This window comes from Leptinotarsa decemlineata, unplaced genomic scaffold, assembly GCF_025532065.1.
Source record: "Leptinotarsa decemlineata unplaced genomic scaffold, Ldec_3_MD MMD2_P_RNA_scaffold_5, whole genome shotgun sequence".
Classification (NCBI taxonomy): Eukaryota; Metazoa; Arthropoda; class Insecta; order Coleoptera; family Chrysomelidae; genus Leptinotarsa; species Leptinotarsa decemlineata.
This window is the reverse complement of record NW_027412532.1, coordinates 8,183,657-8,201,665: the sequence shown is the minus strand read 5'-3', so window position 1 is coordinate 8,201,665 and position 18,009 is coordinate 8,183,657. Positions and strand designations below refer to the sequence as shown.

Genomic DNA, 18,009 nt, shown 5'->3' with positions numbered 1-18,009 from the left:
GTGAATCAACAGAGAATTAATAATTTCTTTCTCCAGATATGTTAGTAGGTAAATAAACATTATCATAATACTTTGAATTATTGACAGTTTACAGTCGTTCCTTATTGGTTCTCATGAATATTCGTGCTTTCTTCGATATTCATAATATTTACCTAACACATTTTTGAACATATTCCAACTGTTGATGACAAAAGCGAGTTTGTAATCGTATTGAAAATGAATTGAAATGAGAATCTTTTATTTGAAACCTCTTCACGATATCCGATCACTGTAGGTGATAAATATTTGTAATACAGTCTTCTGGTTTACTAGTATTGGCAGAAACTCAATAGAAGGAAAATTGTCAGACCTATTAGTGGTTTTCACTATATTTATGTAGGTACACTATGATTTCTCACTTCTAATAATATCTACGCCGCTATTCTCAGTCTGCAATAAAAATGACTCACTAAGTACATATCGCCGTGGTATTACAAAGTCTAAGTTAAGATAATGTGATGAAAGGGAAACGAATGTGTACGTTAAAGGAGATCTGATACCTTTCTGTTCATTTGGAATATTCATATCAAAGTAATAATAACAAATCATATGGTCAAAAGTACATCATCAGCAAGGCAAAAACTCTCGATACTGTTTCCATTCCATTGCAAACCTTAGAGGATATGGGTATAAGAGGTACAGTATACAATCTTATGAAATCATATTCAACTGGAAGAAAACAACAAGTGCGAAATGAAACCATATTAGCAAGGAACAAATGAAAGCATGTGGTGTACCACAAGGTACCGTGTTAGGGCCCATACTTTTTACTGTTTACCTGCACAGTCTCTTCATCACAGGAGCTGAATGTGAAATTATAAGTTTTGCGGACGACACTGTACTGTTCTATGGAAGTGCCACTTGGCAAGATAATAAAATGGCAGAATTATAGATTGCTGTCAATTAATTTCGGAAAAACCATTTACTTGCCTTTCAGCAGCAATGAAACATATTCACCGCACTTCAATCAAATGTCTATCGGTAATAACTTCACCATTACGTCAGCAGTATCAATCATTATACCAAGTATCTTGGTATATTGATTGATAAGCACTTCGAATGGAACTCACATATTGATTATCTAATAAAAAAACTATATAGATTCAAAAGAATAGCAGACATATTTGAAACCAGACAGCTCAAAATAAATTCTTTACCAAAGTTTGATAGAATCATATCTAAAATATGGAATAGTCGGATGGGGAGGGGTTTCCAAAACCAATTTGAAGACACTTGAAGTAACGCAAAAACGATTCCTGATAATGATACTTTTCAAAAACAACAGATACGCGAGTGATGCTCTCTATGAAGAGTCTGAGATTTTTGATTTCAGACAAATATTCTTTTATATCATCGCTACAACTCAGTTCTTCAATAAGACCGAACTTATTAAATCTTCTCATACCCATACTACGAGACAAAAAAATGATTATTTAGCACCTTTCGCTTCAAAATCACAATAATGCTGCATTTGTTGAATTATACTCTGTAATTATTTTTCTTGTATGAATAAATATTATTATTATTATCATTATTATTTGAAAGATAATCATGGGTTGGGATCGACAGTACTGCTCAACAATTCACCGAGACATGGAGAGTACACACAATCGGAAGTGAGGAAGGCTGGTGAGAAAACAATGAGGAGAAAACATGAGTTACTGTCCGCTCACGGGTAAAGAGAAATTCTTGCACGGAAAATGTATACACTTCACCATTGCACGGATATCTGTGCTCACATTGGAAATAATCATCGCAGAATAGCCAGTATAGGCAGTTCTCTCATTGATCAGACCAAAGCAGAAGGATCCAAGTGATAAACCCAAGAGATAGGTATGTCCAAAGTTAGTAGGTCTACTCAAACTAGTCTACCCGGTAACTGAGACGCTTACAGGTGAAATGATGTTACATTAAGGTTGAGGGTCAGTTGGGGTCAGTTGGGGTCGTTGAGTCGACATCCATTTTCTCTACAGACTCTACATTCTTCACTTACTTTAGGATCCACGAAGGGTACCCGTAGTAGCTAGGGAAAAAGGCCATCACAACAGAGCTGCGTTTGCTACCATGTGCCCACAGAACTGGCAACGAAACTTAAAAATAACAAGGTGTAATTGATTAAGTGAATGGCGGTGAAAGAGTAAACAAGTCGAGCATCAATAAGGTCCCAAATCAAATACTATAGTTAAAAAACGTCCATCTTTCTATACGAAGCCACAGATCATTTCGGCATGGACATACGCCTTAAGATAAAGCTATCTTTGGAATGTTATTCGGTTGGAAAATGACAGCACCACGAGTCATCTCGTTGTTCCCATATCCAGCAATGGAAACTGAAAGCCGGTAAATGAATTTGCTAACCATTTCACAACCCAAGCTGACGTACATGCAAAAAGTAAAGTGGTTCAAAAAGTGAGACAAAAGGGATAACATTACTGTTGTAATACCAATACGAACAAGACTAAATACGTTCAAAGGACAATACAAAAAATTGCATGAATCTCACTGCATCTATAGAAATGAGTACCAGCCTACTCACTTTAGGAACTTTTGTTAGATTTTGTCAGAATATGCTTATATTCCCTCCCCCTAAGTTACTGATACAAATTTCAACTTAAATTCAACAGGAGTATAGTTAATCTTTTATTTGTTCCAATTCTACCTATTGAAATTATTGACCTTGATTTCTTCCAGATTATTGAAATATTAAACCATCAATTAAATGGATTAACCCAAGGAGAAACCTATTCATTCTATTTGCTAGACTGAATATATTGAAGATATGCTTTGTAATAGAAAAACTATTTTACATGTAACTAAGTCTTGGGTCATCTATCTTTTACAATAGTTTTTGGATAAATCTAATATAATATCTAATCAGAATTTAAATGAATTTCGTAATTGTGCCCTCCCACTTGAGGATTATCCAAATATCTGCAGTATTACGCAATCAATCACATTATTGATAAATTGAAGAAAATATGAATTGTCCCAGAAGTACCTAGTAAAACATTTTAGGATAGGTTTTTTTGTTAATCGGTAATGATAATGAGAATGATTCTTGCGTAGATATCTTAAATGAAATGAATAAAAACACTTTTGTCTAATTTCCATTACTTATTTCATTTGTACTACCGGTTTCGTGTTTTACCCCATTATCAAGTATAATATTATACTTGACAAAGTGATCATAAATTTCCACAAAATAAACAAGTCATCAATCACACAGATATCATCGAATAGGTACTCCGAAACTAGCATAAATCCTATTTTATGAATTGAATGTTTTATTTTTGTTATGTTATCCGTATTTGCTACTGAAGAGTCAATAAGGCAAGTGTCTTACGGCAAAACATCGGATATCGACTAGTGAGGATGACTGTGATCCATGTACGTGAAATTTTACTTCTTTTATTTATTATATTGTGTAGGAATCCTGTGAATGATATCTGATTCGATTCCATTACGAATGTTCGTGTAATTCAATGTTTATATGAAAGTAGCTGTTTCGAGAGGGCTTTTTCTTTCAGTTTGTGTCTGAAAGTTACTTCTTTGCATGATCTTCACATCTTTGTATAGAGTTAATTTTTGAAACTGCTTCCTTCCTTTCTTTGGAAGATTCCAACATTTTTTGTATCAAGATGGAGTACAAAGCCAAAATCTTTCTTTCCCAGTTTTTCAGTTATTTTGAAGAGAAAGCACTTTTTTCAGTATTATAAAAATGCTTGAGTTGAAGGGGTTATTGTTTTAGGAGTGATTAATTTTTGGGAAAGAAAGTTTTTGGCTTTCTACTACTCCATCTTGATATAAAAAAAGGGATGAGGGATTCTTCCAAAGAAAGGAAGGAAGTAATCAATTTGAAAATAAGTAACTCTATACATGGATGTGTAGATCATGCAAAGAAGTAACTTTCAGACACCAACTGAAAGGAAGTCCTCCTGAAACAGCTACTTTCATATAAACATTGAATTACACGAAGGAAAAAATTCTTTCGAAACAAATACTTCTACATGAACACTGAATTATACAGAAGATACTTTCCTCTACTCAGTTTGTATTTTAAACATTCGTTGTGGAATAAAAATCAGATATCATTCACATGAGTGAATGATATCATTCACACAACGAATGTTTGAAATACAAACTGAGTTTTTTTAAAACTGAACATTTCAAACAAGTCATACTTCTAGCATATCTCAAGTATACGAATAAAATGAATTGTAAAGTGGTAAAAATTATTATTTTCAATTGGGGTAGTAATTAGAGAGTGATTTTTCCACTTTGTCGCCGAAAAAATAGGGGCCAGCATTATTTTTGTCATAACTTGCTCATTTTCATTCTGAGAACTTTTATAGGAACATAAATGAAGGGTTTCTCAATCACTTCAAGAGTTGCCCCAGAAAAATGCGTTGTTTTTTTGATTAAACTTTCAATTTAGGCATGCCAAATTCGGATAATTTGGAAGACTGAATAATTTTTCTTCTGGAACGTTTTTTCACTTTCTTCTGAACATCCCTGAGGATACCACAATCCTTACTTTTTCAGCAACAGATCTTTATATTTGACATGCTTTTGAAATGGATATGAAATTGTACTATCACTTGTCGCCTAATAAATCTATTTTGAACTCATCGTTAAGGTAATTACCACTTCTAAAGATTTTATTACATGTCAATGGAACGCAACCAGTTGTAATTGACGACTTGGTAATAGACCAAAGAAATCAGACCAAAGAAATCAGAACAAGGTCTATTATTTATATTTATCATTACTCATTCATTGAATTGTATCTATTATAACCTTTTTTTATTAAATTATTTCCATTTCAAAAGATTCGTAGACTTCACAAACTTTGACCGCCGGATATAACTGGACGAAGTAGTATATGCTAAAATGACTTAGAGAACACTGCGTCTGTTACCTCATCGCCGTTAATAATGTACACCGCAGTGGTGAACGAAACGGCAGGCTCAAAAACTTGCAGACCACCGCCAATAAACCCGGAAAATAGCTCAGACACACTTGACTAACTGTTCAATAGCAAAATCACTGTTCAAAGGGTACGTCGATAAATTTCACTATATCATCAAGAACACCACATTGGATATGATGTCAGTACAACCTGCCTAGGAACCTATGCGACTGTATTTCAAGCGGAAATCTACTCTATTGAATTGTGTGCGGAGAGACTGGAAGAATCCAATCTTATACACATGTCAATAAAAATATTCTCGGACAGTCAAGCGGCGTTGAAAGTTCTTGGATCCTACCGAGCAACGTCTAAATTGGTAGCAAATTGCCAAAAACGACTCTCCTCGATAGGAAGACTTAACAGATTGTCTCTGGTCTGGATTCCTGGCCATACTGGCCTGGAAGGCAATGCGGCTGCTGACTTCTTTGCAAAGGAGCTGCAAGCAGCTTCATTGGACCAGAACCTGTCATTGGCATCGCTTTAGGGTTTACCAAACAAACTTTGAACACCTGGATGGCAAGAAGATTTATGGACTTCTGGCAGAATCTTCCAGGATTGGCTCACTCCAAGGCGTTTATTCACCCTTCGAAGCTTGACACCAAACAGTTGTTGGACTACAGTAGGAATGAACTACGATGTCTAACAGATCTTCTTACACGTCACTGTCATTTGAATCATCATATGGAGAGACTTGGACTGTGGGAAGGCAGTGTGTGTCGCCTCTGTTAGGAAAATGATGAAACAGCAGAGTTCCTGCCCCGCTGTTGACCGAATCAGGTTTTTAGAGTTCGGCAGAGCCGTACTATTACCATCTGACCTGAAAGACCATTCACCATACAAACTAATCGGCTTCGTTAAAAAGCCGGGTTTATTTGGTCGAGTGTTAATATGTTTGAGCCACAGTAAACCCTTGCGGGGTGCAGTGGAGAATTGAATAGACCCACTGACGTTGGACCTTACCTAACCTAACTTAGTACATGTTGTGAAAAACTAGTTACAAGTTTCACGATGATGCGGCTTGAGTAAGTCTGGCCGTACACGAACCACATATTTGTAGTTGAGGCAACCACAACATTGTGGCCAAGTTGACTGCACTTCGCGGTCGACCCAACCACATTTTTGTGGTCGACTTGCGGCCATATAAACCGCACTTGCAGTTGAAGCGACTGACATCTATATTTTGTGGTGTCAGAGTTTAGTGCCAGTTTCAATATGGATTTCGAAGAAGAAGCACTACTACTTCTTATTTTGAGGAGAAGGAGAAGACGTAGAAGTGGATGTACCCAAAACGATCGTTTTGGGTACATCCACTTCTGATTGCGCGACAACAGGAAGGAAATTTTTATATTTTGTTTGGAGGTGGTTGACATATTTCGTGGTACATTTAATCAGTTTGGACTTACATTGTCTAATATGATATAAATTGATTTGAAATCCCTGACAGAATCTGTAAAGATTAGGTTAAAAAACAATTTTATTGTCGCAACTCAGTTCTCGCTTGGCTATTTACGAGAGGATTTTTATTTGCTGTTTCACCCATTCATTCATTCATCCAAAATAATGAAAAAACTCATTAAAAACTTAATTAAATATTTATTGTAACAGAAACGGAAAATATATTTTAGATTAACTCACACTCAAATGTTAATGAAAATAATACATTGAAACAATCAAAAACTTACATTATACTGCCACCCAGCAGGATCGAATAGAAGGAGGTGTGCTGCATTGCTGATGATTAATCGATACTCAAATGAATTCTGAATACTGTCTGTTGACTGTTAACTGTCTTGACCTCCCTCAATATTTATAAAGAATTATACGCTGACATTGCGACTTTGATCCGGTCACTGTACTGAGGTAAAATGCACAGCATACAATTTGTGCCAAGTTTGCGTATTTGGAGATTGTTGTATATTCCATATCCTGTGATCGGATCAATTTCGATGTCTATGAACTTGAAATATTAAAAGATGGAATCCTCAATACTGAGTGTTCTTGTGATAAAATATTGAAGTGAGGTTGGAATATCTTCCAATTCATATATTTACTCAAATGAATCTGAATTATTTCATGTTTATTTCCTATATTTGACACATCTCCCTCCACGTTAAAACTGGCCCCCAGCTTTTTGGGTGGTAATGAAAAACAAAAAAAAACGGCGCCTCCACCACGTGTCGCAACTCAGTTCTCGCTTGGCTATTTACGAGAGGATTTTTATTCGCTGTTTCACCCATTCATTCATTCATCCAAAATAATGAAAAAACTCATTTAAAACTTAATTAAATATAAATATATATAAAAAAATAAAATATATAAAAAATATATAAAATTATTAAGCAAAAAAGTGAAATTACAATGAAATAACATACAAGTAACAACTGGTAAACTCCGCGAAAAAGACGAAAAAAAAATGTAATTACTTCAGGATGTCCATTAGTTCTTTTGATGAATTTATTAGGATTTGGAATCAAAAATTGAATGCTGTGTGACCAATATGAGAAAAAGTACACGACAGTGTACGCGGTTGGGTAAGACTGCAAGTTTGTGGTTCGTGTACGGCGGATGCCGCGATGACATCTCGGCGGAGATCAGCAGCAAGTTGACAGCAGACGCCCGTTTTGACCTTTGTGAACGTCCGTGTACGTGTAGTACAGTATGTCTTATGGGCGGCTTGAGTTCGCTGAAAAGCGACTGCAATTGTGTGGTCGATCCGACCTCAAAATGTGGCTCGTGTACAGGCGCTCTAAGGCCTTTGATTGTGCGAAGCATCAAAAATTGATGAAGATATTGGGGAGTTACGGCATAAGAGGTATACCATTAAACTCGATTTCATCCTTTTTACCAAAGAGGAAACACATTTTAACACAATAGCCAAATTAAAGCCATACGCTCGGATAGTGAGAAAATCGAATTGGACGTTCCACAGGGATCACTCTTGGGTGTAGTTCTATTCATTTTTTATGAAAACCATCTTGATGCGAACATTTTAATAAAAAATAAATACAATATAATTTTTGCGCCTCGCTGTTAATCAAATGAACTGAATTTTTAACGGTTGACTAGTTCAGTTTGTTTCATGTAGTTTTCTGTTGGTGTTGTCTCGGAACTTCGGTTGTTACAATTTTTTTCTTATATGTATCTAATATGTCTGATGGTTTTTAAAATAGTAATATTATCAACACGAAGAAACTACTTCTCGAGCCCTGAAGAAGAGTTTATTTGAAATCGAATCGTCGGCAAGAAAAAATTGATCCGATTCTATCTTTCTTCAGATCCATTTTTAACATCGTTGGTAAAGGTGGATCATCTGTTGATATTATGTTGTTTCTGCACAATGAAAAAATCAGGTAAATATAGAATAGGATGTGGCGAGTGCTCTGCAGTATATACAGGCCAAACCGGTGGAAATTTTGACATAAGGCTGCGTGAACACCTCTGTTTGGACAAAAAATTTACAATGTACGAACATCTTCAAGAATAAAAACACAAGATAAATAAAGATAACCTCAATCCTATACATATGTAATAAAGGGAAGAAAATGAATTTGTTGGAAGCCATGGAAATTAACAAATCAATTAAAAACCAGAAATATATACCCCCAAATGAGCAACTCGAGTTTTCAAACTTCACATCTCAGTTTTATACTTGATAATGGGGTCAAACCCAAAACCGGTCGTATAAATAAAATCAACTATTGGTAATTAGACAATCGTGTATTATCTCGTTACGTTCATTAAAAACTAGGTGATTATTTTTTGTATTAAAATATTATTTTCTGTTATTGTTTGAAATTATAATGCAAATGTGTCGATAACTCTTATCTATTTAGCGTACTTTGATCGTTAGAACACGGATGGAACTCCTTGCGTTCATTAGATCGGAAACAGACGTACAAGTGTGGTTCAAAAGGTGTTATATTTGTTTCAGTTAAAAATGGGATTGCTGCTTTACTCACTTGCGTTGGTGACACTTTTGGTCATATTATGGAAAATAAGCTCTGCGGCGAGATATTGGATAAAATACACTATATTCTTCTTGGTGTGCATAATGAGCGCGTGTCTTCCAATTCCTTTGATGCTGCTAAAACCAAGAGATAGCAGAAATGCACTGTAAGTGAACGACCTATGATAATTATTATTTTCTTGAGAAACGATAACGTGAACATTTGCATTTCTGATGTAATGCGTTTCTTAAAATGATATATTTTTGATTTTGACGTTGCTTGAGGGCTTTCTGACCAGTGCAGTTCCTCCAAATCTCCAAAAAGCACTACAACTTCATAGGGTAACTGCATTGTTTCTCCAAATGTTTCTTCTATTGTTTCTCACATTGTTTCTTCCATTGTTTTTCACATTGTTCCTCCCGTTATTTCTCCATTGTTCCTCCATTGTTCTTTCCATTGTGCCTCCCAATGTTCCTTCTATTGTAAAGTTCCTCCATTGTTTTTCCCAATGCTCACTGCATTGCTCCTTCTAACTTTTCAGACACCCATTGCAACAATCTTCTTCTCGTACTAGTTTCGTACGTTCGCAGTCCAGAGCAGTTTTTGAAGTATATTCAATCAATATTACTGGAGTTTTTTCCAACACCAAACCGTTATTTTAACACCTCGACACGATCACCAAGTAATCGAAACACTCCTAACCGGTTATACTTTTTATTTTTAACAGATCCAGTTTCCATAAATTTGTTCAATAATTCCGAAACGTATTTGTGTCGTACATTTCTTCCTGGATGATTATCATTGAACATACGAGCAGCAGGTCTAGGAGTATTTCCATTCTGGTAGTACAAACTCACTATTTCAATTCGTTCTCGAAACGTATAAACCATTGCTTCTCATGAATTCACAAAAATAGAAACACCATTTGTAACTTCACCTGGTAGGTAGGTAATCGTTAGCGTACTGAGATATAGGTACGCTGTGTCCAAGATAAGAGTGAGCATCATGGAGATATCGAAAACTCTAAGTGATACGGGGTCGATTTAATTAGAAAAAAGTAGCGTATTTATGAGCCTAACAATATGCCATTTAGAAAGTTTTCAAATTCTGAGTAGTTTCGGAGATATCCGAGAAAAACCGAAATTTGAGAATTTCGTTTTTATTTTCTCCTAGCTTTATTTTAAAACCAAATGTAAAACAAATAGCAGAATTTATCTGCGACGTTTCGTCTTTTAGAAAACATCATCAACTTTGTATTTTGAAATGGGCCGGAACTGAAGTATACCCGGTATACGACTCCATTTTTCATTGTGAATACAGCAACATATCACTCTATATGATTTCTTAACCATTTCTCGCGCAAAATGAAAAGTGATTACATAACCTGCTTGTCTTCAATTTCAGATAGTACGCACTGAAAAAAATGTTATATTCTGATATATGAAGCAAATTGATTAGTTTGTTTGAAGGTGGTTGACAATGTTTCGTAGTGCATTTCATCAGTTCGGACTTCCATTGTCTAATATAATATAAATTGATTTGATAACCCTGAAAAAAAAATCAAAAAGATTTAACCGAAAATAACAATTTTATTAAACAAAAAACTGAAATTACAAATAAATAACATACAACAACAACCAAACAAATAAAATTGAAATATTAATAAAAGCTGACAAAATTGAAAAAAAAATAAAATATTATTAACAAAAAATGAAAAAATGAAAATTAAAAGATTTCAAACCAAGTTATGTCACAACGTTTCGATTTTTAGTATCATCAATCGTCTTCGGGTGATAACTGGACTTATTCCTCCGAGATCTGACTATTTATAGGTCATTCGAGTGCTTTCACCTATCCCCTCTTCCCTCTTTCCGCTTCATTGGTTTTGGCAGGAGATGACTGTTTGGCGGGAGTTGGTCGTTTTTCGCTTGATTAGAGGTTTCCATATGTTACGTATCTCTACGCTAGCTTGACTAAATGCGTTGTTGGACAACATATACGCGGCTTCTTTGAATTTTCTCCTAAACCAGTGTTCCTCTTTGTGGATGATTTCAGCTTGAGCCCACTTGATGTTGTGTTGTTGAGTCCAAACATGCTCTGCTATTTCAGATTTGCTGGTTTCCCCTCGCTGTGTGTGTTTCTTGTGCTCAGCAATGCGAACTTTCAATGGCCTCTTAGTTTCACCGATGGATGATTCTCCGCACTCGAAGGGTATCCGGTAAATGCAATTCTTGGAATCGCAGCCTGCGTTTGGTGGCCTATTTTTCGTGAGGCTGCTACGGATAGTGTTCCCAGATCTGAAGCGGGTCCTGATGAGTTCTTGCTGTCTTCTAGCTAAGGCCTATTCTTTGGAGTAACCATTCCGTTTAAGGTCATTTTTGATGATGCTTAGTTCCTTTTCGAGACCTTCCTTTGTATTACAGAGTCCAAAAGCACGGCCCAGTAGAGTCTTGATGATTCCTCTCTTAGTCGATTGATGGTGGTTGGATTTCTGGTTCAGATACTGTAATGTGTGAGTGAGTTTTCGATATACAGATGTTTCCCATTTTGTGTCAGTCCTTTTCACCAATACGTCTAAGAAAGGCAATTCATTGTGGATTTCCTTTTCCATTGTGAACGTGATGGAAGGCCTTACGTAGTTGTTGTGCTTCAGGAAAGTGTCTAGTTCTGCATTCCCATGGATCCATATTATGAAGGTGTCGTCTACGTATCTCAACCAGACTCGGGGCTTCTTCTGGGTTTCTTCAATGACCAAAGTTTCAAACCACTCCATATATAAATTGGCTATAACAGGTGAAAGTGGCGATCCCATTGGCAGTCTCTCATCTAGCATAAAGAATTCGTCCTTCAGTTGGAAGTAGCAGTTTCGTACACAGCATCCTAGTAATTCCATGATTACTTGTATCGGTAAGTTTGTTTTATCTTTCAGGTCCCCATCTCCGGATAGCTTCTGTATGATTTGAAGTGCTTCTTCGACAGGAACGTTGGTGTAGAGGCTTTCCACGTCGAAAGTGATCAGTTGATCCTGCTCTTTGACTTCGATTTCCCCTAGTAGTTCAACGAAATGCCTTGAATTTTTCACAAAAGATGATGTTTTACCTTGCAGTGGTTTAATTATTGGTAGTTAAAATCTGGTAGACTTCCTTTCAATTGATGCAGTAGGGTCTCTTACGGTCTTCGTGTATTTTCCTTTCTGAAGCACCTCTTCGATCTTCTGTTCATAGAGATCAGTGTCCATCACAACAGTAGCGTTTCCCTTATCTGCAGGTAAGATCTTGATGGTGTTGTCTCTACGTAGCCCGTTCTGGGCTCTTCGTTCTTCATTGCTGATGTTAGAAATTGGAACTGGTTCTCGATCTAGCTGTTCTCTGATTTTCCATCTGAATTCTTCTGCCTCGATCTGATCAATAAGGGAACTGGTGGATTCTACTGCAGTTATTATTTCCAAAGTGGGCCCAGATGTTGGTGCAATGGCGAAGTTTAGACCTTTCCTCAACAAAGATTTTTCTATGTTCGTGAGCGGGCGGGAACTCATGTTGATGACGTTGGCGGCTTCATTGTTGTCCTGCTGCAGATCTGGGAACACTATCCGTAGCAGCCTCACGAAAAATAGGCCACCAAACGCAGACTGCGATTCCAAGAATTGCATTTACCGGATACCCTGCGAGTGCGGAGAATCATACATCGGTGAAACTAAGAGGCCATTGAAAGTTCGCATTGCTGAGCACAAGAAACACACACAGCGAGGGGAAACCAGCAAATCAGGAATAGCAGAGCATGTTTGAACTCATCAACATAACATCAAGTGGGCTCAAGCTGAAATCATCCACAAAGAGGAACACTGGTTTAGGAGAAAATTCAAAGAAGCCGCGTATATGTTGTCCAACAACGCATTTAGTCAAGCTAGCATAGAGATACGTAACATATGGAAACCTCTGATCAAGCGAAAAATGACCAACTCCCGCCAAACGGTCATCTCCCGCCAAAACCAATGAAGCGGAAAGAGGGAAGAGGGTATAGGTGAAAGCACTCGAATGACATATAAATAGTCAGATCTGGGAGGAATAAGTCCAGTTATCACCCGAAGACGATTGTGGATACTAACAATCGAAACGTTGTGACATAACTTGGTTTGAAATCTTTTAATTTTTATTTTTTCATTTTTTGTTAATAATATTCTTAATTTTTTTTCAATTTTTTCAGCTTCTATTAATATTTCAATTTCATTTGTTTGGTTGTTGTTGTATGTTATTTCTCTGTAATTTCAGTTTTTTGTTTAATAAAATTGTTATTTTCGGTTAATCTTTTTGATTTTTTTCAGGTTTATCAAATCAATTTATGTTATATCAGACAATGGAAGTCCGAACTGATGAAATAAATTGATTAGCCTGGTTTATAATAAATTTCAAGTCACCACTTGCCGGAATTTTTGGGTTGTTGAATACAAAGATGAGTCGCAATATCAAAAGTTTAGTTTATAAAATGTAATCGTAATGTAAAAAACAAGATGCTAATATGTGTTATAAAAGGAAATGAATAGAAGCTTACAACAAGTGTTCAAATAACCCGCCGTTATTTTCTAAGCACAAGTACGCTCGTCTCACACACGAATTTAAAACTTGAGTTAACATATTCAGAACAATATTGTTATAAGATGCAGTAACCAATCTTAGCACATCTTCTTCATTTTGAAAATTGTGAGAGGTTAGGTCGGGGGACCTTGCAGGCCAAGATGTATCACTATGAGTCCTGGGAAGCGACGGTTCAAATAATCACAAATAATTCTAGCGTTGTGCTGGAGCACACGGTAATATGTCAAAAATTCTACCAAACAACAGTATTATTACGACAACAGAACATTATGTGTCATATTTTCTAGCACGTACTATCTAAAATTGAAGAAAAACAGGTTAAGTTATCACTCTTCATTTTATGCGAAAAATGGTTATGAAATCATATTGTGTGATACGTTGCTGTATTCACGATGAAAAATGGGGTCGTATACAGGATATACTTCAGTTTCGGCCCATTCAAAAATACAAAGTTGATGATGTTTCCTAAATGACGAAACGTTGCAGAAAAATCCTGCTTACTTCATCGTATAGTCCTCAAAAAATGGCCATGGCAAAACACTATTTGTTTCACATTTCCTTCGGAAATAAAGCTAGGAGAAAATAAAAATTCTCAAATTTTTTATATTCTCGAATATCTCTGAAACTACTCGGAATATTAAAACTTTCTAAATGGCGTATTATTAGGCACATAAATGCCCTACTTTCCTGTATCGACCCCGTATCACTTACCATTTCCGATATCCCCATGCTGTTCATTCTTATCTTGAACACAGTGTGTATACAAAATGAAGAGAATATCGAATTTAAACGCAACTAGGTAAAATAAGACTTTTTTGAAGTATACTTCACAACAAAAACACCTATGAAACCTAGGTAACAGATTGTACAGAATTTCATTCAGGGTGGCTCGTTTTCAACTCAAATAATTTTTAGCTCCCAAAACTATGAGCTTCAGACCACAATGTATTCTACTTAGTTTGAAATCTGTTCTTCATGGAACATCTGATAATGCAAAACAATTGATCCATTAAAAAAAATATGGTGACATACTCTGGGGGTGCGAAAGTTAGATCAAATGTGAATATGTCAAAATGTGTCAGCCCTGTATACTATTGTCAAGGTTTATTTTTATTTTGCCTCAAAATCATTGTTGCAAAAGTTATTCAGGGTTTTCAACTCAAATAATTTGTAGCTCCCGAACCATAAGCTTCAGACCATATGTTTCATACTTGAAATCTGCTTATCATGGAACATCTGATAATGCGAAACAATATAGGGTGATCCATTAAAAAAAATTGGTGACATACTCTGGGAGTGCGATAGGAGAAGTACCATCAAATGTGAATATGTCAAAATGTGTCCCCCTGTGTACTATGGTTGATTTGTTTTTTATTTTTCCTGCAAATCATTGTACCGAAAGTTATTCAGGGTGACTCATGTTAAATGAAATGCACTGTATTGAATGCATGTTAACATTAGATCATGTCTGTAACAATTATACAGCTTCACCTTACAAAAATGCAGCACATTGCAACTCTGTTTTTGCCTTCGGAATATATTACTGCAAAACCGGTGCTTTCTGTAGACAATCATCCAATTTGCGAAATTATTTCTGTTCAGTGTCATTATTTTTCGGCTAAGAGGTTTATACACCTTACTGGATAGTACGATTGCGTAACGCGTATCAATTGCCGATGAGATCGCCACTTTCACCAGTTATAGCCAACATATATATGAAGTGGTTCGAAACTCTGGGCATTGAAGAAGCCCACAAGAAGCCGAGAGACTGGTTGAGATACGTGGACGACACCTTCATAATATGGCACCATGGGAGTGCAGAACTAGACACCTTCCTGAAGCACATAGAAGTGCTCACCTCAATCTAAGGTGGTGGCTGACGATGAACAGAAATATCCACCCCAATCTACCGCTTGGAATGCGGCTGGACATAGCAGATCACCTCGTGATGTAATACAAAGGCCAAGGCGTAAGCACATTTACGGTGCCAGGCCCAGAAGGAGAAAGAGAGCGGAGAAAGCAGAAGTGGCAGAAACTATAAGTGCACCCTTCTCCTTCCCTACTCCACCTCTAACAGCAAGGGCACTTCCTGCAGCGGGTGCCAAGAGCTCCGGCTTGAATAAAGGCAAGGAACCGGCCGCCCCGCAGGAAAGCTTCCTCACTTGTGCACCTTCACGGAGGGAACCCCAAGAAGGTTGAAGAAGCCGCGCTACGAGAGTAATGTCGCTGCACCTTTCAAAACCTTCGCAGAGGCCACCGTGAGACATCTCAAGGTTGCCAAAGAGAGTGTGAGTTCGGCGAGTCTTAGCCTACACATGCCAATATAAAGGAGATGTCTCCTAGTGACCTGTCCACTTTCCTGGAAAGGACAGGATGGACGATGACCTAGGAGGATGTACCCGCTTTCCCCTCGTGAGGATGTACAATGGGTCACATCTGGCTTAAGTGCTCTGGGTCTACACTAACCCTCCCTACTCTACAGATAAAGTTAGGTAAATTGTCAATTACGTTCATCGTCCCTTTCTACCTGCTGTCATGCTTTTTTATATCCTTGAATGGGACTCCATATTTGGTTGAAGTTCACCGCTTCTTCTTTTCTGTTGGAATCATCCGTGTGTTTGTGGATCTCTATTGCCTCCCGTACCAGTCGGCTATGGTATCCCTGGTTGGGGGCAATGAGTTCCGTGTTTTCAAACATAATCCTGTGGTTTCTTTCACTGAGTGCGTATTTCGCACTCTGCAGTCTGCAGTTTCTTTGATGCTCCTTCAAGCTTTTCCCCATGGATCTATTGGTGATTCCCACAAGTGCGTGGTATGCGATATACCCCTGCTGCTGATGATGGGTCTCTTTGTCTGAGACTTTGTTGTATCTTCTTGGTTGGTTTGAGAACCGTTTTAATGTTGTGTTTCCCCAAGAGTTTTCCAATTCCGTCTGTGACCCTAGGGATATATGCACGTTCATATATCCCCGTTTTGAACCATGAAACTCTTTAGTTTCAGAAGTTTGATGCAATTTACCTAATCCAGGTTCAGGTATTAGCACACCAAACTACCTACGTCAACATAAATACGCTTTACGCAATCGTAATATCGAGACATCAGAGATAACTCAGGAAGCATAAACCTATGAAAAAAGTAGCCACTAGAGCCAGCGAAATGTCAGGAAAAAAATCCAAAAACCGACGGTCTTCTAACCCTGAAAATAATGACACGACCGCGAAAGCCTGCATCATTTTGACATTAATCTTGTTGTTTCTGCCTCCAGCAAAACTCAACATCATTTTTGATCAAATCAGATAAAAATCTTATTTGATTTAGATTGGATGATTCAGTGGGGTACTTGACCACTGTTCAACTCCTCCATTAGACGTGTTTTTTTCTACTTAAGTTACCCCACATTTCAAGCAACAAAATGAGACAGTGTCTTTTGTTCTGTTCAATTTTTCATTGATGTTCCAGAATACCAGCAGCAGGATTAAGAGCATCCCTCAGCTTCCTTGGATTGAAATACACTGTAGAAGGTCATGAGAACATCGTAAAAAATAGTGGGAGTGTTATACTTATCAACCACCAGAGCTTTCTGGATCTCATAAGTAAGAATTTGCTGTTTTACTTGTCGTTGATGAACATACATTTGAGCTGGTTTATGAATGGGAAGTAAGATTTTTTTTACGTAAGGTTTGCCAAGTTGTTCTCTGTATCAGACATTTCTAATGTTTCAATGCTATTTCAACCATAATTTTGCTGCGAAGAGGCAAAATCTCAAATAGATGAAAAAATGTCCGTTCATGGAATTTGTATTTTTTACTAATCAATCTATAATGAAAAGTACTTCTTTTCTGGCTAATATCACGATTGACATTGAATTATATCCGACAGCCAGTTGTGCAAGTTTCCGTCATCACAGAGGAAAGTCTTGCAGATGCTTCTTGTTTTTACAGCAGTATGACTTCCTGAATTCAATTGGATGATAACCTATAGACCGGTTTCGTGATATCATTCCTCATCTGTGCAGGATAGATCCCGCCAATACACTAGTGTGTTCAGGACTCGACTGAATTCATCGACATTCTTCCACATATTCGAAATCTTCGTCTGGTAATAGTTTCCCCAAGCGCCCCAAGCGAAGAAAGAGTATCATGTGGACTAATACTCAAACAGAGATTACTCTCAAGTCACATGACAATGTGTCACATGACAATGACGTCAGTTCCTCACAAACATTGCTGTTGGAAGTTGCACTATTTCGTTAATATTATTTTATAGTTGTAGAATAATATCGGCTCCTTTTATATCACTTTCTTGTTTACTTTTTGGACCGAAAAAAATTACTTTGGATTTGGGAGAGTTTAACTTAAGATTATGCGAGGAAGACATGTCAAATATCTTCTTTAAATTATCATTAATTGCATACATTTTCTGCAACATGAATTCGGTTGGTAAACTGATATATAAGTGAGTG

General features: G+C 36.9%; 1 protein-coding gene across 3 annotated transcripts in view; it reads left to right on the top strand.

Annotated features, from left to right (window-relative positions):
* Positions 1-18,009, top strand: part of LOC111511558 (1-acyl-sn-glycerol-3-phosphate acyltransferase alpha) — a 42,609-nt gene that overhangs the window by 13,779 nt on the left and 10,821 nt on the right. The window contains exons 1-3 of one of the 3 annotated variants that reach the window (XM_074169466.1): positions 1,734-1,872; positions 8,940-9,121; positions 17,007-17,140. In XM_074169466.1, the coding sequence (XP_074025567.1) occupies positions 8,946-9,121; positions 17,007-17,140 (310 nt within the window). In that variant the 5' untranslated portion in view covers positions 1,734-1,872; positions 8,940-8,945. Of the gene's footprint in view, positions 1-1,733; positions 1,873-3,396; positions 3,427-8,939; positions 9,122-17,006; positions 17,141-18,009 lie in introns of those variants that run through there. The other 2 variants (XM_074169464.1, XM_074169465.1) reach the window with 2 other exon arrangements.